We start from the raw sequence: 22,669 nt of genomic DNA, 5'->3' as shown, positions 1-22,669 counted from the left end.
AGCCTGTATGTTTTGACATTTAATGTATAGACAAGCATTTCTCATTAAGGTTTTATTTTGAAAATCTCCTACACAGGCCCAACCCGGAAACAGAAAAGTGTTGTTATGCTAATGATGTGTCATCAACAGATTTGGGTGGAAGCAGCAGATAATGGGCAAAATAAACCCAGCGGACAGTTATTGATATTTGTCTAAGGGCTTGTGCAAGTTTAATACGGAGCATTGTGTAGTTAACAAACTGTCATAAAGTTAAACTCGGAGACGTAAGTTGATAAAAGCAGCGCTTCTCTTCTGAACTGTTAGCAGGGAAGCTAACTGACTCTCTTCCTGGACTTCTTTTCGGTTCCTGACAGGACAGGACGGGATAGGGATGTCCTGCAGCTTGTTTGAGTTTTGTCGGCTCCAAGAGCTCAAAACAGTCCGGGACTTCTTGTTCCAGAACCAGAGTAAAGAATCAGTAGAAGAGAAGACTCAAACAGGTGAGCTTACCTGTGCTAAATGTCGGTGAAGATGCTCCAGCAGCAATGAAGCGGTTATATGGACTCCTGTAAGCTTAATGCAGCTACGAGGGAGCATGAATCCGAAATGTTCCCAAGGAAATGTTTGTCCTGATGGAAATAATGACATAGGTTTGATTGTTTTGTTAAATACCGAGGAATGTCTGAAATAATGTAGCCTGCTATATGTGTCGTTCATCCAGATGTTACCAGCGTCCTAACACAGGAAAACATGGCCCTCCTTTTGTCCGAGCTTTATGCAGATGTCTCATAGAGATCCTGTGACTTTTAATATTCTCTACATAAGAAACTATCACTGATCGCAGTTCTTCAAAGAAATATGTCATGCGACGAGAGATTTCGCAGTAAACAAAGAACACATTGAAATTGAATTTATTAAACCTATTGTAGATTGCTTTAAGCGTCTATCCTGTGATGTTAATCTTTTTAGTTTTATCGCTCTAAATGTGAATATGTGACTCCATTGAGAGTTTTTCTGTTTATTACTGTTAAGTTGTTGTTTTGAATTGATTTCTGGATAATGCAGACTTGAGATCGTCTCTCATGTTTCCCAGCAGAAAACGAGCTTTCCTGGGATACCTCTGACTGGGACTCGGGATGGGATAACGAAGAAAATAAGGAGGAAGATTCTGCTTCTTCCACCAAGGTCTGTGTTTTTTTTTGTCTCTATTTTGCTCTTATGTATTTGGGTGCAAAATGTCCAGAAAAAACTGAGATATAAAGGGAGTAAATGTTAATAATTTAAAGAGAAATAACTGAAAGTGTTTCAAATTGCACACAGAAACACTTACAAGTCCCAATTCTCTGTAACCATCAGTATGTCAGGTATGTCAGATAGTATTCTTCTTCATGTCCAAACTCTGCAGGCAGAGGAGGAGCCATCGGGACAGAACCAGCCATGGCTTCAGGACTGCGTTGTGTCCTTGTCGCCCTGCGCCGACCTGCTGGTTGTGGCTCGAGAACAGAAAGCTGCTTTCCTCTCAGGTCAGAAATTAAAACTGTCACACACACACAGTTCTCTGTAGTCTCAGTATTGGGAGCGATGTCATTTAATTGCAAGCTTTGGTTTCTTCCAGCAAAGTGGCGCACAGGTGACAGTGGCAGAGAGGAGATGACCCTGGCGGTGACCTGGAGTGGACACCTCAGCACAGAAGACGGGTGAGAAAAGGTCAAAACTCTGACAATAGATCAGCTGATGACAGGATAAGTAATAATAATCCACAGAGTAATGTGTTTCTCTTCAGAGAGAGTGTCAGCAGTGTCATCGCTATCCCCCTGGCCAGTCAGAAGAGGTGAGAATTGCCTACTTGCAAGTTGCAGAAGAACGTTATGACCATATCATAACCGCATAATTCTGGACTACAGGAGCTCCACAGGGAGGCCCGACTGGACCTGCATAGTTGTGGGCTTCACATCTGGTTATGTCCGCTTCTACACAGAGGTATCTTTTAGCTTCTGCTTCCCCAACTCCTGTAGTCACAGGCAGTCTGGGTAACGGTGTTTTTTCCTGTTGTGTTTTCAAATCAGAGCGGGGTTCTTCTCCTGGCCCAGCTGCTACACGTGGACCCTGTTCTAAGGCTCAAATGTCGCACCTACGAGATCCCTCGTCATCCTGGAGTAACAGAGCAGGTAAAAGGGAATCCCAAATGCATCAGTCGCAGCTGACACGTTTCACAATCCCGGTGTTGAAGTGTTAGTTATGAGCTAACAGATAAATCTCCCTCTGCAGCACGAGGAGCTCAGCATCCTTTATCCTGTCGCTCTGGTCACCATCGACGGCTTCAGCCTCTTTCAGTCGCTGCGGGCCTGCAGGAACCAGGTGGCGAGAGGTACAGCTGCTTTACTTATTACGCATAGCAGGGAGGCGTAGTGCTAATTGTTCCTCAGAGATAATCACAGATGTGTTTTTCTCTTGCTGGCTGGGTGGATGTAGTGATTGCTGTGAGATTTTCAGGTACAACTGAGGCATAACCGTTCTTTTAATGCATTCAGGTTAGCAGCTTTTTGCTATGTAGAGATCTGCTGTTGGGATTTGAGCTCATAGTGCTCTGAGGATCAGTGCTTCTAGTAGCTGCAATGCAGATGTTTAGGGCCTCAGTTTATCTCCTTCAGCTTACATGCTCTTCTGAAGGAATCATTTTATTAAGAAGGAGCTTGATTTTGACAGAAAGGCCTTGCGTGATTCTTTTATTTGGAGTTATGAAATACAGAAAAACTATGAGCATGTGTTCACCTGCTAAGTGGTTAGCATCTGTGAGTCTCCTAGCAAAGAAGCTTCTCCTCTGTGTTTTTCTTCTTTTATGTCTTCTCTTAATAAAGCTTTGAGGGCTTTAAATGGAAGTGTGTTTACCACACCGTGTCGGTTAATGGAAATGTTTAAAACATTGAACTGAAGGTATTACTGTCTCTCACTGTGTAGCTGCAGCAGCAGGTAGTGATGTTGTCCCTCCTCCTCCTTTGGCCTACAAGAAGTGGGGTCTGCAGGAGATGGACACCATCGTGGACCACAGCAGTGTGGGTAAGATATATTTCATAACAGGTATGAGTTGATTGCTCACAATCTGTCTTTCTTTTCTGGATTGTTGTGCCTTCAAAATATTAAAATGAATTCCTAAAGCATTTGAACTACAAACATAAGAGGCTCATGTAATTGTTCTCCTCTTGGTAAAGCTTGAACCTTTTCATATTTTCACATTACAGACCTGAACCTCAATGTACTTTATAGGATTTTATGGGACAGAGCAACACAAATTAGAAGAGAAATGTGAATTTGAAGGAGTCATTTCAATATCTTCAATTAAAATATAAAAAAGTGTGATCTGCTTTGGAATCCAGCTTTTCAAAGTTAGTACTTTGGGATGTTTTCCTGTTTTTGTAATTTTTCTTTCTGCAAAATAGTTCAGTCTCAGATACATCTGACGGATATCCTTTGTGAATATCACATTTCATGTCTCCTCAGATTCTTAATTAGATTTAGGCATGGACTTTGACTGAGTCATTCTGTATCTGATTTGATCTTGCTGTAAGCTTGAGGTTGATTACCTTGAATGTGAAATTCATCTCTAGTCTTAAGTCTTTTCCTTCATCGGTCAGATTTTCCTCCTTGATCAATCTGTTTTTATCTCCATCTATCTTCCTATCACATCTGACCAGCTTCTATTCCGGTGATGAAATCTTCCTCCATTTCAGTATTCTGTGTATTGCTTTCTATACTTTGTGTTGATGACTTTAACTGTACAATTACTTCTGTCCTCTGGTTGCAGGTGTGATGACGCTGTGTGTGTTTGACCAAATGAAGAATGCGTCCATCTTGGGGGGCTTTAATGCATCAGTCAAGGGGAGCCCCCCTGCCATGAGCCAGTTTGTGACTGTAGGGACTGGGCCGTACGCTGGATTTTACTACGCAGTGGAGGTGTGTGTGAGGAGAGTAGATAAGTGTTAAAGCTGTGTAATTGTTTGTCCTGTGGAAAGCTGTATGTGACGGTCTCTCTGTGTGTCTGTAGGGAAACTCTCAGCCTCTCCTGTCCCACGTGGCTCTGGCTGTGGCCAGCAAACTCACCTCAGCCCTCTTCAACGCTGCCAGGTTCGGAGATCTGCCAGCAACAAAAAGAATCCTGACACAATGAAGTAGCGAGAAAATGATGCACAAGGCAAAAATAAATCAGTGTAGATATTGTCCAGAATATGAATTTAAAAAATAAAGAGCGTGTTTAAAAACACAAAATCATCAAGTTATCATATGTTTCTGATTGGGTTGTCTTTAGGAGTAGTAAGTTTTGCCACTTCTACTGTTTATAATCGTGCTTTAATTATCTCCTCTGTTTGTCATATTGTTTTTCTCCTGCCGTTTTGCTCTCAGTGGGTGGTTAGGGTGGAACAAGAGCAAGAATGAAGAGGAAGCAGCTCAGAAACAGAAACCTAAAGTGGAGCCGGCGACCCCCTTAGGGATCAGGTACTGTTCATGATATCTGGACGTTAACTGAATCATATTGATATTCAACACTCTTTACTTTGTCCTTAAATCTGACAACCTGGACTTCCAGATTTGGTCTGCCAGATTCCCGGCGCCACGGTGAGTCCATATGTCTGTCGCCTTGCAACACGCTTGCTGGAGTCACGGATGACTTTGGTAGAGTAACACTGCTGGATCTGGCAAGGGGTGTCGCCATCCGCATGTGGAAAGGTGAGAGGAGAAACCAACACATAGGAGGCCCAACATGAAGTGAATCAAGATGTTCTCCATTCCATCTTTAAGTGAACAAACGTGACCATGTAAAGATGTTTATTTGGTCTGAATGTCAGGCTACAGAGATGCCCAGCTGGGGTGGTTGCAAGTTCAGGAGGAGCGTGGGGATCGGGAATTCTCGCCCTCTGCCTCCCTCCCCAGACGTCACGCCCTCTTCCTCATCATTTACGCCCCCCGTAGGGGGATCCTGGAGGTGTGGGCCATGCAGCGGGGTCCTCGAGTCGGTGCATTCACTGTGGGCAAACACTGCAGGTACACTTCATCTGTTTACTTCAACCAAATCTGAGCTTGAAGTAGCTGTGACATCTATTTGTTTCTCTTTTTTTTTAATGTGTGGACTTGATTTTCTGTTAGGCTGCTTTATGCTGGCTACCATCTGATGGGAGTAAACAGTGTGACCAGTCAGGGCTGGCAGCTCCACACGCAGCAGGTGTGTCTGCTGGATCCCACCACCGGAGCTCTGAGGACCATCAACATCCCCTTCCATCTGGCCCTCAGGTTGGAACAAAGCAGGGCTGTTGATCAGATGTCGCAAAGAGATATCAGCTATTATCTGAACACATACACATCACACTAGTCAATGATGTTGGAGATCTTCTCAAGCTATCACAGCTTAAGAAAATCTACAACTTAGTTTATTTCTCTAAAGTTAAGCTCTGACACCTGACCCTGTCAGCCTTCTCTGTCTCTTTATTTCAGTGATAAAAAGAACGAGCGCGCCAGAGACATGCACCTGCTGAAGAGACTGAGCGCCATACTGAAGAGCAGAGACATGGTCTCTGGTAATGGACACGTGACTGAGAGCAGAGTGAAGACCCAGAGACGCTGAACTGTTCCTCACATGGTTTCTGTCTGGTTGGTTTGCAGATTCCTTGGAGAGAGAAGCAAAAAGTGTCTTGTTGGAAATCAAACATCCTGCCATTAAGAAGCAGGTTTGTAAATTAAAAAATCAAAGTGTAATCAAATGATTCTTTGATTCATTTGATTACATTCATTTGATTGTATTTGTTATAGTTATTATTCTTAATCTTCTCTCTGGATTCCCTTCAGGCTTTGGAGTCTCTGCTGTCAAACAGGAACGCTCCGGTCTCTTGTCTAACTAACGTTACTAGTGCCTTACATGATGCTTTGAAGCAACAAGGTAGCGCAACAAACTTCCCTCTGACGAAAGTGTTCTGTGAACAAATAAAATTAAGCATATCTCAATTAAAATCTGTTTAAAATAAAACAAATCTTGTATTTCTGTCTGACAGATGCAGATGAAGTGGAAGCATCACTACTCCAGCTCTGCTCCTCCCAGTTGAAACTGCTTCAGCTCTACTCGGACATCCAGCAGCTGCAGTCGGCTGCAGACACAGAGGCCTGCTCTGCAAATGTCTGTTGCAAAACACCTGGACTACACCAAACGCAGCGTTCCTGCCCTCTAACTCAGGCTCCTTTCCCCTTCAGCAGGACTCCCTCGAAGGCATAGAGGAGGAGTTGTCTCGTGTCGGTCCCACCTTGCAGCGCTACGCACAGCTCAGCTCCAAACCCTCGGTGTCTTTTGCCCAGGACTCTCCCGACACGCCGCTGTCCGCTCAGACTTTCCTCACTCAGCTGGAGTGTGCCGAGGACGGAGAGGTGAAGGTGAATCGCAGGTCGGATGCAGAGTGGAACCAGCTTGGTGAGAGTTTGAGGCCTTTACTCCTGAACAGACACAGTGTAATGAAAGGATGGTAGAATAATCTCACTAATAAAATAAAAATTAGACATTTGTTTCACTTATAATAATGTTTATTCTTAAATAAACCGAGACAAATTACTACTAATTAATTATTATTAGTCACATTTAATAGTGTCATCTTTCCATGGTTTCTGTTTCCAGGTTCCATATTTAAAGTTTGAAAAATTTTAACATAAATTATTACTGATGTGTCAGATTTGGCTATTTAAATGGAAATAATTTTACTAAGAATATGTGAAAACTACAGAGTTTTCACTTGTAATATATGTAGGATCCTATTTTAGGTAGTTTAAGATACATTTGTTAACTAATAGACAGTTGTGTTTGTTCATTTGTAGCGAAAAGAGGGAAATATGTCAGGTTTTTATCTTAGTCTTGTTTAATAAACACTCTCCTGTACTTGGGAAGTCATGGACACAATATTCAGCCCATTTGCTCAATTGTAAGTTGCTTAGTTTCAGAAAACCTTATAAAAAAAATATTATTTTATATGTGTTACATCACTTGTTTGATCTCTTGAAGCTGCTATTGATTTAAAATGTGTAAAAAATAAAAAAAAGTTGCCAAAAATACAAACAAGAATTTCTAAAGAACTATTGGTGTTTAAATCAGATTGACTTCCTCTTGGAAAGTTCAACCTCTTTTGTGAGTTTGTGAACACTGCTTGATCTGCTCAAATCTTATTTTTAATCCAGCCTTTGTTGTTTGTTCTTTGCAGGAAATTTTATGTTTTGGGGCTGTTTATGTGGTAAAAGTCCCACCCATAAAGTGTGTGACACACTACAGCTGGCTGGCATCAGCCCACAGCAGCTACTGGTAAGATTATGTCCCACTGAAGGAGAAGGTAGAAATGTAAGTGCCATTTACTTTTCCAGAGTTTGGTAATACCTGTTGTCTATCCCTGTAGTCTTTGTTAATGAGTGTGTGGCTGCAAAGGGAGAAGGAAGTGCTTCAGAAGCCAGTGGAAACGGTCAGAAACCTGCACACGCTGCTCATCGCACTTAGCAACTTGGACGGTGTGTGTTCTTATCAATGAGTCCAGGGGAAATGGCTTTAAAAAACAAAGGTGACATTTTTTCTTTCCTTTGTTTTTAGGTGCTGTCGAGGAGTCATGGGATCCACAGTCTGTCTCCCCCTGGTGGCAGCAGGTCCGGTTCACATGCATCCAGTCTCACAACGCTGCTGCCGCTTTACTGGCTGCTTTAGTCGCTCACCGCGCCGCCAAGGCGAGCATCACAAGCAGGGCTGACAGCAAGGTACAGCAACGCCCTGCCAATGTGAAAGCTGTGAGTTTATGAGGCGTTCGGAGAAACACTCAAGTGTTTGGGCTTTACTCTGCTGGGTTACAGCTGCAGTCAGAGTGGGAGGCCGTGTCATTGGAGCTGGAGCAGTGGGTGGTGTGTGTCCGTCAGCTGGAGGACGTTCTGGTCCTTCAAGCTCTTCTGTTGGTGCCTTCTCCTCTGGGAACAGCAGGGGGAGCTGTAGTTCAGTGCTCCATCAAAACACTGCAGGAGGGAGGCAGAGGTGACACACGCAGGAAGGGATGATGGAGTTTTTTTGTTGAATGATTTCCAGTAATTCCACCCATTCATGCTCTCATAAGAATATGTGAACTCAGAAGATATATGGCCTTATGAATGACAAATGTTTCATGGATTATTTTTCATATTCACTGCTGGGGAGGGTTCACAACTGCTTTTTTTAATATCTTGGGTTTTCCTCCTTACCTCCTTACCTCTTTTAAGGTGGTATTGCAGACAGTGTTTCCAAGTGGGTGTTCAGGCAGAACATGGCGCCTGAGCGACTGAAGAAAATGCTCCAGAGGAAAGAAACTCAAGGTACAGGTGACCAAAAGGAGAAGAAAGAGGACGGAGAAGAGACAGAGAAGTGCCAGGAGGAGGCAGACAGGACAGCAGGTGGCGATGAGGAGATATTTCACACAGATTTTAGATTTTAGATTACTTATGGATTTTCACATTATGACACTTTTTCTGTCCTTGTTTCTCAGAGCTGTTGCTGGCAGTTTGTCAACGGTTTCCAGATTCTTTGTCTCCTGACTTGCTCTTCTCCCACTGCTGCTGGGAATATGTAGTGCAATGGAACAAAGACCCAGAGGTGCACAGATACACTGACTGTTCTGATTTTAGACTAGTGTTTTTAGGGAATACCAGCTTTATTTTTGAAACATACACTTTTATAAAGGTGACACAAAATGATCTCCCCTATTTTTCAAATGATTAAAAATCACTGACTGGTAGAACTCCAAACTGTTCCCTGACAAAACTTTGATTCTAGTATTTACATTCATTCACACCTCACTGGACCTGGACATAGTTTAACTTTGAGTCGTCTTTACTCAGTGACAGAGTCTTAAAAAAAAAGAGCCCTATTGTCAGCGTGTCCTGTTTTTTTATTTGTCTCTGGCTGGTCTCAAGCAGATCATCTAACTTCTCAGTACATCCCTAATAAATTTAATTAACTGCCTGCGAGAGAACCAGAAATGTTCATTGGTCAATGTTGACGGAACAAAAATGTGTAGTCAGGCTCCCAACTGTAATAGATACAGAAAAAGGAGGATAACTCTTGTTATATTTATACATATTATCATGTTTTCCACTGTGTAGGAGGGCCGATATTTATTCTTTGCTGTGGAACATTTAAAGTCGATCACCAGTCCTCACATTCAACTAGGTCAGTATTTTTGCTTATCAATAATACAAAGGAATATTCATCAGTCATTTGATGTCCCCTGCTATATATTTCCAAACGTCTTTAATGTAAATCCAATGATTCTTTCCAGGTATTTCCACAATGATGTGGAGTACCTTCATCGTCAAGCGTTTCTCAGCAGCTGCTTTCCTCATGGAGAAGGTAAGACACAAACTTACAGGCTGCTGTAGCCTCGATATACTTTGCCTCGTTATTTGTTTCTGTGTTTGATATGATGTAAAGCACTTTGAAATGCCTTGGTGCTGAAATGTGCTATACAAATAAAATTTGATTGATTGATTGAGCCAAAATGACACGCTTTGTTTCTTAAGGTGGGGAAAGCACCAAAAGATCGCTTATGTCGACGGGTAAGTTTGTCTCAGCACAACACAGTGTTTAGTGTTTAGGTTCACAGACTCAGGAATTGTGCTTCTGTTGTCAGGATGTTGGAATCGGAGACAAAGCCATGACGTCGTTCCTGGGCTGCTGCGTCCAGCTGCTGCAAATCCTCATGGAGGTGACTGGATTACTGGTTAAGAATCAGAGCTCTTTGTCTTTTATACCTTTCTATGTAAGTAAATGAAAAGAACACGAGCGAAGCATGGAGAGTGGACAACGCCTGGCATAAGAATATTAATTAGGCCTCACAGTGAGGATGCACGTGGAGGTGTGTTGGGTTTGACGCATGTCGCTCTGCTATGAATGCGTATGGAGGCCTGGTGAAGCCGCTGGGTTTACTGAAGCGGGTGGATGCTTGCAGGCGGACTCAGCCATGGAGGAGATTCCAACTCCGGAGCTTTCCGTGGAGGAGGTGTGGAGCGGAGCCGAGGGCCCCGCTTCCATAGCTGAGCTAGCGCTGGAGCAGAGAGGCGTTCACTACCCTCTGGTGCAGCACCACTGGCTGTTGGCGTTGCTTCTGCACGCTGCCATGAGCTTCAGCGTTAAAGTCAAACCGCTCAGTCTGTTTGACAGCAAGGTGAGCGCACACATGAACGCAGCAGGTCCTTGTCTTAGATTTTGATGCATCTCAGTGTATATTTGTCTTTTTTAGGGTAAGAATGCTTTCTTCAGAGATCTGACCACCATCCAGCTGATGCCCAGTGGAGACATGGATCCTGGCTTGGTCTCACTACGACAGGAGGTGAGTGGTGGAATGAAATGTAGAGGATGATTATTATAAATTATCTTTGAAGTCTGTCATCATTCATACTTCCTGTTCTGGTTAAGTTCCTCCTGCGGGTGCTGACTGGATGGGTGCAAGCGATAGACGACCCTTCCTGCTCCTCCCCAGCGCCTGCCTCCACATCGCTGCCCTCTGATGGACCGAAAGCGGACTGGTGGCCCTCCCTGTGCATGGACCTGGGATCCCTGCTGCAGGTCAACCCAGACATCCTGCGCCGGCACCTCGTCTGCGAGCTTTACAACCAGGGCCTCGACCTGCGAGCTGAGGAGGTGAGTGATGTTTTATTATGGCAGACAGTTTTGAGTCTTCCCATATTTCTAAACGTTTGCCTTTGAAACAGCAAGATTGTCTTTTAATCTTTTTAAATTAAAGTTCAGGAAGCCACAGAAAACATTTAAAAGGTTTGTAGAGCCATCTCTGATATTAATCTAAAACCAGGGGCCCTAAACTGTTTGAGAAAATCTGGAAAAGTATGAAACTTCAGTAAAGAATTTTCCAGCTCTCGACAAGTACGTTAGATTCTTTGTCTGTCCAAACTTTATTCCATCCTTCCATCTGCACAACCCATCCGACTATCTATCCATCCATCCTTCAATACACACGAAGTCTGACTGTTATAAAAACAGTTAAATTCATTATGAACGTTTGTATTCACGTTTTAAAAATTGACCAAAAGGTCTTAGGACCCTGGACATTTGAGCCTGGTAAACATTTGAATTGTGGATGTTTAGTATCAGCTTCAGTTTTATAAACAATAACAATTCCTGCATTTATTTTCTATGTTCCTGCAAGGATATTATATAGAGAAATCACGTCGCCATCTAAAATGCATCAACACTCACTGTTGCCTTCTAGGCGATTCTGCAGGTGGAAGATAAGGAAGTTCTGGGCTCCCATCTCTTGGTTCTGACCGGTCAGAGGCTCAGCTACTCCCTGCTTCACAACCAGAACCAGACGCAGGCTGCCATGGAGCTGCTGGCCCGCCTGCCTCCAACCCTCTGCACCTGGTTGAAGGCAATGGTAAGGCAATGGCAACGGTTACGAGGGGTGCAGCTCGGGCGAGAGGCAGGGTACACCCTGCACAGGTCACCAGTGTGTGTAGTTTATGTTTGGAGTTATTTCTGCTTGCTACGGTCACGGCGGCTTGTAGAAGACTCTAAAGCAGCATATCATGAGTCCCTTTAACTAGGCTGCCCAACATTCAGCTTAAAGAGCTGAAGACTATAAGTCAGTAGGTGCTTTATAACGTTGAAGCTTGCAGTTAGAATCTTTTATGTCTGTGTGCTGAGGCTGAGCTCTATAAAACTTCACATCAATCTATGCGTCTCTCATATTGTGTCTCTTCAGCTACGTGATCAAACACACAATTATTGTAACCAAAATATGTCAATTAAAAAAAAGCCACTTTTGAATTTAATTGACCAAGTTTCACATGGTAAAGGGGAAATTAAATGCTTTAATTTCTGGCTTTACTAGTCAAATTCGGTTGGGTGTAATTATGTTTGACATCTAATAATTCTCATTACATATGAGTAACTTGAATGGAAGGCTGATCTTGATCTTGTATGCTGCAGGATCCCAGCGAGTTGAGATGCCCTCTGGTCTCTCTGTCCAAGACCACCCGACTGGTCAGCCGTCTGGTTGAAATGCTACCAGAGAACCACGCCCAGTACAGCCTGGCCCTGCACCTGCTGGAAGCTGTGGACGTCCTCTCTCTGTCCACTGAGGACTGATTTCCACTGACTCGGCACTAAAACCCCACAGCTGAACATTAGAAATCATCATCATCATCTATGTTTCATCATTTAAATCATGTTGATTCCGATTTAAGTCCAGTGTTAAGGAAAATGGCTTTTAACTTTTTTTTTTTTGTTTTGCTTTATTAGCCCATCAGGTTTCTGTGCATGTAACATAAATGGTATTAAATGTTTGTGTATTGTGTTTTCATGATGAGTTATGTTGAGGATCGGGGCATGTTATTTTTACTGCATCTCATTTTCACTAAAATCGTCAGTCCTGTGGGGCATTTCAGACCCAAACCGGTCATTATGGCTTTCGCACAGGCAACCCATGTATCATAAATGAAGCAAAGGATGTTATTTTTATTTATATATATAGACAATTCCGTATTAGCCGCGTCTTGTGTTCTGTAATTTAATGTCCAGCAGGGCTCTGATACAGAATAAATAAATTTCTCAAAAGTTGGACTAGATTAGCTTCATTTTTCACAGAACATAAACAATAACAAAACTCTCTGCAGCACATCCAAGCATTTGTAGTGCGAAAGAAGGAACTGATTTTATTATACAAAGGTGGATTTACACAGGAATTCCCCCATGCTATCTTCTCTCCAGTACACATTCCTACTATAGTCACATAGTGACACTTGTAGTGAAATATTTAGCATCAACACATTTAAACAAGAGCATCCCTTCTACGCTCATGTACCATCTTTTTTATCTCCCAACTATTTACAGTAGACTTCAGTACTTCTGGTTTGAGTTCACTGAGGAAAAGTGAGCACATGGAATAGCTACAGCTTGAGACTTTGGATTATTCTACATCTGCTATGATTGTTTGTTTATTTAATATAAAACCTTTACTGAAGGTCTGAAGTTGAAGTTTTTATAAACAGCCAGAGCAACAGTTCCCACTGGACGTGTAAAGCAACTTCTTGAGCCTGACATGCGCAGGTTGTCCTGGTAACAAACATGTCATCCGCCATGTGAGACGACAGTCTGGCACCGCGGACACAAACAGTCTGTGGACTCTGAGGTGTAGCGGCGGCATCGCGGGCAGCGCGCCGCAGAGGTGGGCATCACGGCGATGCTGTAGGGGCTGTCCTCACGAATAACGCCACCTAAAATACACACCACATTACTGCCAGGTGCAATCTAATACAGAAGCTCTGACAGAATAAATTATTTTTTATTTCCCTTTATACAATAAAGAGTGAATGTCTTCATTTTTGCATATTTGGCTTCCTGTTAGGAAAAGTTGTTTTGTTTCATTTTCATTTCATCCCAAGAAAAACTGAAAAGCCTGAAACTTCTATTGATTAACACCGCTTTACAGGCTTAAAGCCATGCAGAACAACAAGTAATGCAGCCATCAGCACTTTAGTGCTGGACTCATCTCACCTTCCAGGTTGATGAGGAAGGTGCCGTGGCTCAGCAGGGCATCGGGATGCAGGTCGCGGGGCAGTTTGCTGGTCAGGTTGACTCGCGCTGCCATCATCAGCTCAACTAGCTGGGAGTCGGTGGAGGTGGGCTCCTCCTGGAGAGACTGAGACAAAGATGAGAAACAGGTGAGTTTGTTCCAATACAGACGATTTACAGAAGTTGCAGGTGGATCAGAGGATGGCTTGGTTTAAAACTTAAATCAAGCCATTTTTAAAAATAATTATTCAATATAAAAAAAATTATGTATGGGAGATTTCTTCCTAGGACTCTTGAACAACGTAAAAATGTTTCTAAAATTACAGAGATTAAGGCATGCGGTCCTTGATGAAAGCACCGATTAACACAAATTCTACAACATTCAAACAAAATTAATAACATATCTAAAAATGTGGTCTGCCACATTGGCTATGATCACCTTTTTCCTAATCGTTTTCTTTATTCTTTATTATTTCTTATTAATATCCCCATAAATCTTTAAGAACATGGTGGCCACTAATTATCCATCCATCACTTCAATGAGTTGTAGTCTTTTACGGAAGTACAGTTCCTACTTTGATTCTTTATCATGAAGGAAGGCAAACATGACAAGTGGTACATTTTTTCTTACTGACACAAAAGGAAAACAAATATAGAATTTTTTTTTCACCTTTTTTATTAAAATTTATTTTAACTCATTCCTTACCCACATTGTTAAGGAAGAGAGGCCTGAAAAATGTTGTTCCTCTAAAGTGAGGCCTTTTAAAAATTTTTTTTACCTGAGAGACTTGCAGTGATTCTTACCTCCATGAGCTCAAACAGGAGTCCCGGTTCGATGGCAATCGTCAGATCATACTGGGTGGCATTTTTACCAGGAATCGAAGACAGGAAGGAGTCCCGAATGGCGCAGGCTCCTTCCACAGCCTCCTCCAGACCCGGGCGCCGCCACACGGAGCTGCTTTTGATCCACCCGCTTCTGAATAACGTCTCCGCTTCTGCAGCAAAAGAGCTCTTGCTTAGAAGCAAACGGATTGCTAATATTTAGACTGTTTCGCTACGAAGCCATCGACACATACTGTTGTGTCCTGGAGCGTGGAGGTAGACCTCTTCTGCTAGGTGAGGCAGGATAGGAGCAACAGATCGAGTCACGCCATCCAGGATTTCCTCTAAAGCAGTCTGACATGATCGCCTGCCCAACGAGTCCTCAGGACTGCAGTACAGCCTGAACAAAGGAGGAATCAAGAAAAGATGCAAGAATGGAAATGTGAAAATATGCAGTTATGTTGTTTAGGAACGTAATCAATCACCTGTCCTTTATGGTGCTGAAGTAAAAACTGGACAAGTCTCTGGAGATGAAGGCTTGGAGGATACGGATCACTCTGCCAGCATCAAATTCGCTGTAGGCGTCTGTAATCTGGTCAAAAAAACGAGCATCAAGACCACTTAGAATGACCACAAGCCACTGGTATGGAAGCAAAATGTCAAGAAGAGTCCGACCTCAACACACCTTCATGCTGTACTCCCGCAGCAGGTGCAGCATGTACTGATCAATATAGTACATCTGTTGGGGGTCCACGGCTTGCGTGCGTTGGTCGAAGCCCTGCAGGTTGCCGAGCAGAAACCTGAGCGAGTTCCTCAACTGGAAGATAAAACCAGTCAGAGGAATGAGGAAGAGGAGACGCAGAGAGGAAGGCTTTGACAAGGTTACGTCCCTCTGGTACCTTGCTGATGCTGTCGCGGGCCGAGTTAAGGGCGCTGGGTCCAATCTGGACTTCGGAGAAAACGTTTGATTCTGCGACCCACCAGCGCAGAACATCGGCCCCGTACGCCGGTACGCTGCCGTCCTGAGAGAGACAAAGAGATTATCCAATCTGATCATCATCAACACAAAGAAACGAGAAGAAATTTTAAAAACAAGTTAGCAATAAACTGAGTGAATAAAAAAGAAGGACAGAGTTGTGACTATATAAAAAACAAATAAATAAAAGCTAGTAAACAAAATTAATCCCAGTTTCTAATTCAGATAATTATGTCTTCATCTTCACCACTCTTGTTTTTTTTTGGTGCCTTCACTTGAAATTTATTTTCATTATCTTGATACAAATATAATTACATTTCATCCAACATCATAAACTTAAATAATTTGAAAAAGAACCAAATATATTCCGACGGAAAGTTGAATTAGATTTTTATGTTTTATTTTTTCTCAACTCACCTCCTTTCCATTAATGACTTCATCAGGATCCACAACGTTCCCCAGAGACTTGGACATCTTTTCTCCTTTCTCACTGACTGCAAAGCCATGGACCATCAGAGATCTACAACAGGTGTATTTCATTTAGAAGAGATGAAACTTGATCTCTGGAGTTCTTACTTAGATTCATTCAGCGGGACACTCACTTATAGGGCGCTTTGTTCCTGACGGCTACGCTGGTGAGCAGCGAGGACTGAAACCAGCCTCCAAGCTGGTCCTTTCCCTCCACATATGCATCCGCTCTGGGGTCCGACTCTGTGGGGAGGCAGAGGAAAGAAGCAGTTAGTTTGTTTCCCAGACGACAGAACGGTCTGCAGAGATGACAAACACCAGCTGTTGTTAGTCAGAAAGGAGGTAGTTGTGTCTTTAAGTTGTTTTTGGTTGCTCCTAATCACAAATGAAGGCCCCCAGCCAACCTGAGTCATTCTACAAAACAAAGTGACAGCAAAGAGAAGCAGTTGGGCTCAATCCTGGAAAAACAACAGTCACAGTGCTCTGGCAAAGCAAAGTAGAAAAAAACATCCTGCATGCAGACAGCTGTGAGGGCTTGAGATTCATGCCGAGCACATTAAAGAGAACTTTTTCTCCACATCTGGGTTTTAGAAACACTCATTAAAAGGACAAAAAAAAGAGAGGAAACACGCAGGCAAAATAAAACTGAACAGCCTGCAGCGCCCTCTGCAGGTAAACATCTGAATAACCTGTAACTAGAGGTTTGCGGAGCGAGTCGGCGAGCCAGCTGAGACGGGAATCAGGCTCCTCCGATGCTTCCTCCATTTCTTCTAGAATCACATCCAGACAGGCAGATAATGTCATTGTCAAAGAAACAAGCTCAAAGAAAACAATTTGTTATTTTTGCTATAATTACACATATTAGTCATTGTTTAGCAGTTTAAAAATACACATATTAACACCCCTTGAACTTCTTTTATCAGAATAAAACCACATATGTCAATGTATTTTATCAAGATTCGATTAAATGGACTATCACACAGTTTGACAGTCAAAAGGGCTAAGAAAGATGGATGCCGCTAAAACACTCCAACCCTGTAAGAAAGACAACAGTATCTTTTCTTTCTGCTCTGTATTTTTAGCTGTGAAAAGCAGTTAGTTACACATATATTATGTATGTATTAGCATGTATTGTTATGCCCTGTGGTGGAATGGTGCCCTAAATAAGTTCAGGGAATATAAACACCTTGGCAAGGAATTACGAAGTACATATTCTCCTCTTTTGGCTGTGTTTAAAACCAACTAAAACCAAGTTTTACTGATCTATTTAAAGTACACTTTATTGTATAATTTGCATCCTATTTCACAGAAATTGTAATAAAAAATAAAATATTGATTTTGTCCAAAGGTACTGGAGCAGAACTGCTCATGCAGCTTCATAGTCAGAGGACAGAGGACATGGAGGGACAAAAATCTGAAAATCAATATTAGAAAGCATCTAATAATGTTTAAATGTTAAATTCCCAAACCGTTTCTGGGTCACTGTCAACCTGTCTTTCTCCAGAGCTACAGGAGCGCTGACAGAGCTTGACTCCATAATCCTGGATGGTAACAGCAGCTACTGCGGCTAATCACACCTCACCAAAGCAGCTTACTGGTTAAGGTGGATAAATCAAGTGGCCGTAAGCAGCTTTCTGTACATTTAAGTTAATGAAAGAAGAGTTGATTAAAAGCAGTGTGAAGGCTTTCAGGCTGAGCGGCTTCACTGAAAATGAAGTGAACAGATTAGAGGCTACATTTGCTTTTATTTACATTCCAGGAAACTGAAAAAGAAAATTATTGTAGCTTTCAGCTGCTGATGACAAAAGAAGTCAGTTTGTCATAAAAAAGAAATACATGTGCTTAATTTGTCAGCTGGGTGTCTGTGCCAGATGCTTCTCATGCAGTGTTTGTCCTCAAATCCAAGTGTTGCCACAAACTGGGATATTCCCTCATACCTTCCAGCACAGCTGCCCATGATGCTCCACTGTCAAACCAGATGTCCAGAACATCATCTCCTCGAACGTAGTCGCTCACCGGTCCTGCTTTACTCTGATGAAGCAAAAAACATCCCAAGAACAACGCCTTATTTCCCAACTCAACTTTAAATAACTCGATGATTAAATTCTACTATTAAATAAAAGCCCAATCCAATTGAATTTCATTTTTTTTTCTTGTTATCTTACAAGATTGTTCTACCTTGGGGTGATGCAAAGTGGATAAACATAGTTTAGCTGCAGTGATTCTGGAAGATTGGACCTAAATTTTCTCTTTATTTAAAATATTAATAATAATATTAATATTAATATTTAATAATATTTACTCTCACCTTCTTGAGAACCTCTGGGGGCAGCAGAGCCTCAATGGGAAGCTCCCACCAACAGTCGCTGCCTTTTTCTTTGAAGAGTTTTGCTATGTGGGAGACTGTGTATCTGCATAAGATCCAGGGGTGTTAGATGAAGTTTGTCATACTTCAAACAAAAGTCAAGCAATGCTGGATAGGATATTATTGGAGTAATCAACTTTTTACATAAACAGTCAGCAAATAACAAATAACCAATTTTCCTAAAGATTCCAGTACTACTTTATTTTTAACTTCCTTGTATGTTTGTAATTTTTTTAACACCAGAAAGCCAAAAAAGTTAAGACATGCGCTAATAAATCAGAGATCTCTAGGTCAAAAACCTTAAAAATCAGTAACTTTCGGAATAAGCGACAATGCATAAACAGCTGGTGCTACTGGTACCAGCTGTCATCTTCTAAATCCTTCATTTCCTATTTGGATTCAAAACTACCTCCTCCATCAAAGAACAAGCTCTTATGCACTACAGACCTAAGAATCAACATTAAATTATTTAAAACTAGAGCTTAGTGAAAACAAAAAACTTGACAATAACACAGTAATGACATTGTTTTTGTGTGACATTTAGCATACTTGTTAATGAGAGGTTCCCCGCTCTCTTTATGGTAGAAGACTGGGATTGGGACGCCCCAGCTCCGTTGCCTGGAGATGCACCAGTACGTCCGTCTGTCCAGCATGGTCAGCAGGCTGCCTCTCGCCGACTCCGGTAGAACACGAACCTTCTGCAGCGCCTCCTACAGGCACAGAGGCAGACTTTGTTGAAACACAAATCTAGATATCACCTGAACAGATCCGTATTCTTCGACAGATTGCAGCAGAAAGCGGTGACATTACCTTTGCCTTGTCTTTCAGTGATGCAGTGTTGATGAACCATTGTTTACTGGGCCTGATGACCACAGGCTGCTTCGTCCGCCAGTCATACGGGTAGCTGTGGACGCACTGCTCCTCCAGAACCAGAGCACCGCTCTCGTTCAGCATGGAAATCACTAAAACAAGCAGCGATGTAGGTTTCAAAAGATACAAAAAACCCAGAAACATTAAGGTTAACTCTGACTCCGTCTACCTGTATCAGTTCCTTCAGTCATCACCGAGAGGTTCTGCAGCTTCGGTCCTGCCAGCTCTGTGAACCTGCCATCTTCATCCACCATACACTCCTTCAACCAAAATACATTTGTGAATGTAAAATTTAAATGTTCAAAAGCTTTATTGAGTCCATAATGCAGCAGTACATGGATTAAAACGAAGTATAAATAAATAAGTAAATAAATAACACACCACAGGCAGTTTAAACTGTGAAGCGACGCTGTAGTCGTCCATGCCATGAGCAGGTGCAGTGTGGACCAATCCCGTCCCTTTCCCCATTGTCACGTGGCTGGCTGGCAACATCGGGACTTGCTTGTCAGGAATGGTAGGATGTTTGCAGATTCCACCTTCAAGTTGTGAACCTTCAAAAAGAAAAAAAAAAGAAAGAGGAAGTAGCCATGCTTAGGTTAGTAAATGACAAAAAGAGCCTACAGCCTATCCTTCTAAATAGATACCAGAGCAGTACCTGTGAAGGTGCCAACAGTCTGCAGTTCTGTGCCCAGCAGCGCAGCGAGGCTCGCTGTGCGTTCAGTTGCCAGCAGCAGCAGCTGAGAAGAGTCAGCCCTCTTCACCACAGAGTACCTGCAAACCAGAAACAGGAAAACGATGCTGCTACTGGTACCAGCTGTCATTTATTAGGGCGCAAAGAACCTACAGAAGGTGCAACCAAATATAAGTTCAAAACAGAATATGATGACAAATCTGATGGACGTGTTATTGGTTGACAGCAAACTGTAGTCCATATGTTGAATGTTATTTCTGGTGGTGAAAAAAGTTTTGATAAAAACGTTTTCTGTTGGGGTTGTACTGTAATTTACAAAAGCCATTTCATACCATCCTTTATGTAAAATGAGCTTAAATGTGTGTTTTAGAAGGATGGAACATCATCCTTCATAAAGTGAAGGTGAGATAATCTAAATCAATATTTGTGGATCTGATTTTATTTCTTAGCATAATGGCAAAAAATATTAGTTTCAGCTCAAAAACGTGTAACAAAATTGGACCAGAACTAATAAGATCATAAAATAAAGCCCATTGATTTGAAGTTACTGCTGAGAACTTTCCAAACTGAAAGCGTTCTCTTCGCAGGTGATCTTACTGGGCGTTGGGCATGTAGCACACGGCCTGGTTGGCAGGGATGGTCCAAGGCTGGGTGGTCCAAACCAACACCGAAACATTCTCCAGACCTGCTGAAACGCACAAAGAGAGTCAGAACATCCCTCCAGGATTGATCATAACTTTATGCGGATGACTGACTCACCTTCCTCTGAGGGAATCTTTGGCGGCAGCGTCGCCAGAGGGAAGGTGGCGTAGACAGCTCTGCTCACATGCTCAGAGTTGTATTCCAGCTCAGCCTCAGCCAGGGCCGTTCTGCAAAGAAAGCAAGAGCAGAGGGAAGGTTGGCAAGACAAAGTTTACATGTCTAAAGTCGGTCGGTAGCTGCATGTTGGTCCCATACCTGGATGAAGGAGACCAGAAGACGGGTTTGTAGTCCTGATATACCAGACCCTGAAGAGCAACATAGAAGGGTGGCAGTGCCAGAAAAAGTTACTTAAAAATAATGCAATTCAAAACCAGGTATAGTTTAAGTCTGTATCCACAAAATGAACTAGTTTGTGCTCATAGCTCACAATCTAAACCCCTAAAAAGTTTGAAATGAACCAGATCATTTTTTGTAGCATTTTTTAAGAGCAAAGTAGCTAAAATCTGCAGTAATTTGCGTAAATACTGTGCTTTTAATCAGGTTTTTTATGTGTCTGCGTATTTAATAAACACACTATTTCATGCTGCAAGAGTGAGTGGCAAACCCTAACAGTTTAAATTGAAGGAAAGTAGGAAGGCAATTCCTGGTTAAAACTCTGTCTGAAACTTAAATTTTAAAGAGGACCCACCTTGCCATGCATCTCCTGGAAGACCTTTAACTGAGCAGCCTCATAAGCTCCGTCAAACGTGTAGTAGCACTGCTCCCAGTCAGCCATCACCCCCCAACGCTGGAAGGCGGCTTTCTGCCGAGCTATCGCCCTTTCAGCAAACTCCCGGGCTGGAAGGAGCAAAGCACAAAAAGCTTTTATAGCAGCTGGAAACCTCTATAAAAAAAAACAGGCATCAACCTCTCCATCCTCACCTTTCTGTCTGATCTCCAGTGGACTGAGCCCACTAGTGCCTAGTTCTCCCAAAGCTTTGAGCTCTATGGGCAGGCCGTGGCAGTCCCAGCCGGGGATGTAGTGGACCTGACGTCCTCTTAGCATCTCAAAACGGTTTCGGATGTCTTTCAGGATCTGAACAAGATTAGTAAAAGAGCTTTAAGGTTCCAAGACCTAAGTAAAATATTTTTTAAATACTAATTTCCTGCAGCAGATTTTACTAAAAGGCGCAATACAAGCAGGTAACACCTAAGACAGAATTATAATATTTACTTTGTTGAGTGCATGTCCAACGTGAGCGTCCCCGTTTGCATAAGGTGGTCCGTCATGAAGGCAGAACTCTTTCTTGGCTTTCCTTTCTCTCTGCCATGAATACAACTCTGCAAAACCACATTCCTGCAAAAACAGATTATGGAATAAAGTAATTAGTGCATTTAACAAAAACACAGTAACTGCTTTGAGTTACGGTAAATGTTTTTGCAGTTACTAAGATGTTTGTGTTAATACTTGCTCTGAAAGATGACAGGACAAAGATCCTCAAGGTACTAATCCCAAATACAAGTTATTTCAAATTGAGTTACCTTGCAAATGTATTAATGCCTCTTTCACTTTTCCATATTTTGTCACTTTACAATCAAAACCATGTATGTATCATTTGGGGATTTTATGTGATATTACAGTATAATATGGTTGTCCCCGGTCAGAAACCTGTCAGGCTAACTGAGCTGTGTAGTCTTAGTCCCTCTTAAGTATGATTTTGAATTTAAAAAAGTATGAAATTATGTACTATGGTCTAGTTTTACGTCACTAAAACCTCGCATTTAATCAGGGGTGTGTCTACATGTAACGACTGCTGTACCTGCTGGATCTGAAGTTCTCGGTCCAGCAGCTTCTGTCCGGTCAGTTTCATGGGAAACTCAGTCCGAGGAAGAAGCACCGTGTCCCGGTACATAGCCTGGGCAGAACCAGGCTCTGCGGGCTGAGCGCTGCCTTCCCCGGGACTGACACCATGACGGCGGCTGGAGCTGCAGCCGACCGCACGGCTAAGAAAAAGGCCACCTCCCGGCTGTGACCTCCGTCCCCATCTCGCCAGCGTTTGGTACACTGGCGACACCCGGGTCAGCAGCATGGAGAGGCGAGGTAACTCTGTGGACAAAATAAAATAAAATAAAATAAAATAACTGAACGTGTCTGTGTCGGCTTGCTGCTGAGTTCAGTCAATGTGTTGTCATGTTTCGTCCTTCTGGTTGACTATGTTTCTTCCGGAAGAAATTGAACAAAGGACAACTACGGTGTCC

At 42.6% G+C, this 22,669-nt stretch overlaps 2 protein-coding genes across 6 annotated transcripts; one reads left to right on the top strand and one right to left on the bottom strand.

Annotated features, from left to right (window-relative positions):
• The first annotated feature begins 88 nt into the window (after positions 1–88).
• Positions 89–12,583, top strand: rab3gap2 (RAB3 GTPase activating non-catalytic protein subunit 2). 3 transcript variants are annotated; one of them, XM_023352574.1, is made up of 36 exons: positions 89–263; positions 354–479; positions 1,073–1,164; positions 1,385–1,502; positions 1,595–1,676; positions 1,763–1,810; positions 1,884–1,959; positions 2,046–2,147; positions 2,248–2,347; positions 2,938–3,036; positions 3,782–3,930; positions 4,022–4,101; positions 4,378–4,470; positions 4,562–4,701; positions 4,821–5,016; positions 5,119–5,262; positions 5,464–5,546; positions 5,632–5,696; positions 5,815–5,905; positions 6,018–6,139; positions 6,214–6,427; positions 7,206–7,303; positions 7,395–7,503; positions 7,583–7,743; positions 7,837–8,011; positions 8,233–8,403; positions 8,496–8,602; positions 9,112–9,178; positions 9,288–9,358; positions 9,529–9,564; positions 9,639–9,713; positions 9,957–10,172; positions 10,248–10,337; positions 10,424–10,648; positions 11,235–11,399; positions 11,954–12,583. In XM_023352574.1, exons 2-36 carry the CDS (start codon positions 371–373, stop codon positions 12,110–12,112), a joined length of 4,128 nt encoding a protein of 1,375 aa, XP_023208342.1. In that variant the 5' UTR covers positions 89–263; positions 354–370; the 3' UTR covers positions 12,113–12,583. The 3 variants fall into 3 exon arrangements, with proteins under 3 accessions (XP_023208342.1, XP_023208344.1, XP_023208343.1); XM_023352576.1 differs by having other exon boundaries at positions 89–479; positions 1,076–1,164; XM_023352575.1 differs by having other exon boundaries at positions 89–479; positions 6,217–6,427.
• iars2 (isoleucyl-tRNA synthetase 2, mitochondrial) lies at positions 12,462–22,629 on the bottom strand. 3 transcript variants are annotated; one of them, XM_014468789.2, is made up of 24 exons: positions 22,231–22,629; positions 21,645–21,767; positions 21,353–21,506; positions 21,120–21,268; positions 20,687–20,736; positions 20,489–20,598; positions 20,327–20,417; positions 19,694–19,809; positions 19,420–19,589; positions 19,208–19,298; positions 18,979–19,130; positions 18,718–18,878; positions 18,112–18,214; positions 17,741–17,834; positions 16,493–16,573; positions 15,938–16,046; positions 15,753–15,855; positions 15,259–15,381; positions 15,045–15,176; positions 14,845–14,951; positions 14,614–14,759; positions 14,342–14,532; positions 13,520–13,664; positions 12,462–13,239 (listed from the first exon to the last, which is right to left on the bottom strand). In XM_014468789.2, the coding sequence occupies exons 1-24, from the start codon at positions 22,498–22,500 to the stop codon at positions 13,094–13,096; spliced, it is 3,117 nt and encodes a 1,038-aa protein (XP_014324275.2). In that variant the 5' UTR covers positions 22,501–22,629; the 3' UTR covers positions 12,462–13,093. The 3 variants fall into 3 exon arrangements, with proteins under 3 accessions (XP_014324275.2, XP_023208345.1, XP_023208346.1); XM_023352577.1 differs by having other exon boundaries at positions 20,327–20,414; XM_023352578.1 differs by lacking the exon at positions 16,493–16,573.
• Positions 22,630–22,669: the final 40 nt, after the last annotated feature.

This window comes from Xiphophorus maculatus, chromosome 19 (assembly GCF_002775205.1).
Source record: "Xiphophorus maculatus strain JP 163 A chromosome 19, X_maculatus-5.0-male, whole genome shotgun sequence".
Lineage (NCBI taxonomy): Eukaryota > Metazoa > Chordata > Actinopteri > Cyprinodontiformes > Poeciliidae > Xiphophorus > Xiphophorus maculatus.
Note: the sequence above shows the minus strand (reverse complement) of the source record. Positions and strands in the feature narration are given on the sequence as shown.

What these genes read in the sequence shown, in the direction of transcription:
- rab3gap2 (XM_023352574.1), top strand. Translation starts at nt 371, where the DNA reads ATGTCCTGCAGCTTGTTTGAGTTTTGTCGGCTCCAAGAGCTCAAAACA. An exon ending in GAAAGCTGCTTTCCTCTCAG is followed by an intron (nt 1,503 to 1,594) that starts GTCAGAAATTAA and finishes GGTTTCTTCCAG; the next exon opens with CAAAGTGGCGCACAGGTGAC. An exon ending in CCCCTGGCCAGTCAGAAGAG is followed by an intron (nt 1,811 to 1,883) that starts GTGAGAATTGCC and finishes TCTGGACTACAG; the next exon opens with GAGCTCCACAGGGAGGCCCG.
- iars2 (XM_014468789.2), bottom strand. Translation starts at nt 22,500, where the DNA reads ATGCTGCTGACCCGGGTGTCGCCAGTGTACCAAACGCTGGCGAGATGG. An exon ending in TCCTGTTTGAGCTCATGGAG is followed by an intron (nt 13,665 to 14,341) that starts GTAAGAATCACT and finishes TCTTTGTCTCAG; the next exon opens with TCTCTCCAGGAGGAGCCCAC. An exon ending in CTTCCTCATCAACCTGGAAG is followed by an intron (nt 13,240 to 13,519) that starts GTGAGATGAGTC and finishes TGTGTATTTTAG; the next exon opens with GTGGCGTTATTCGTGAGGAC.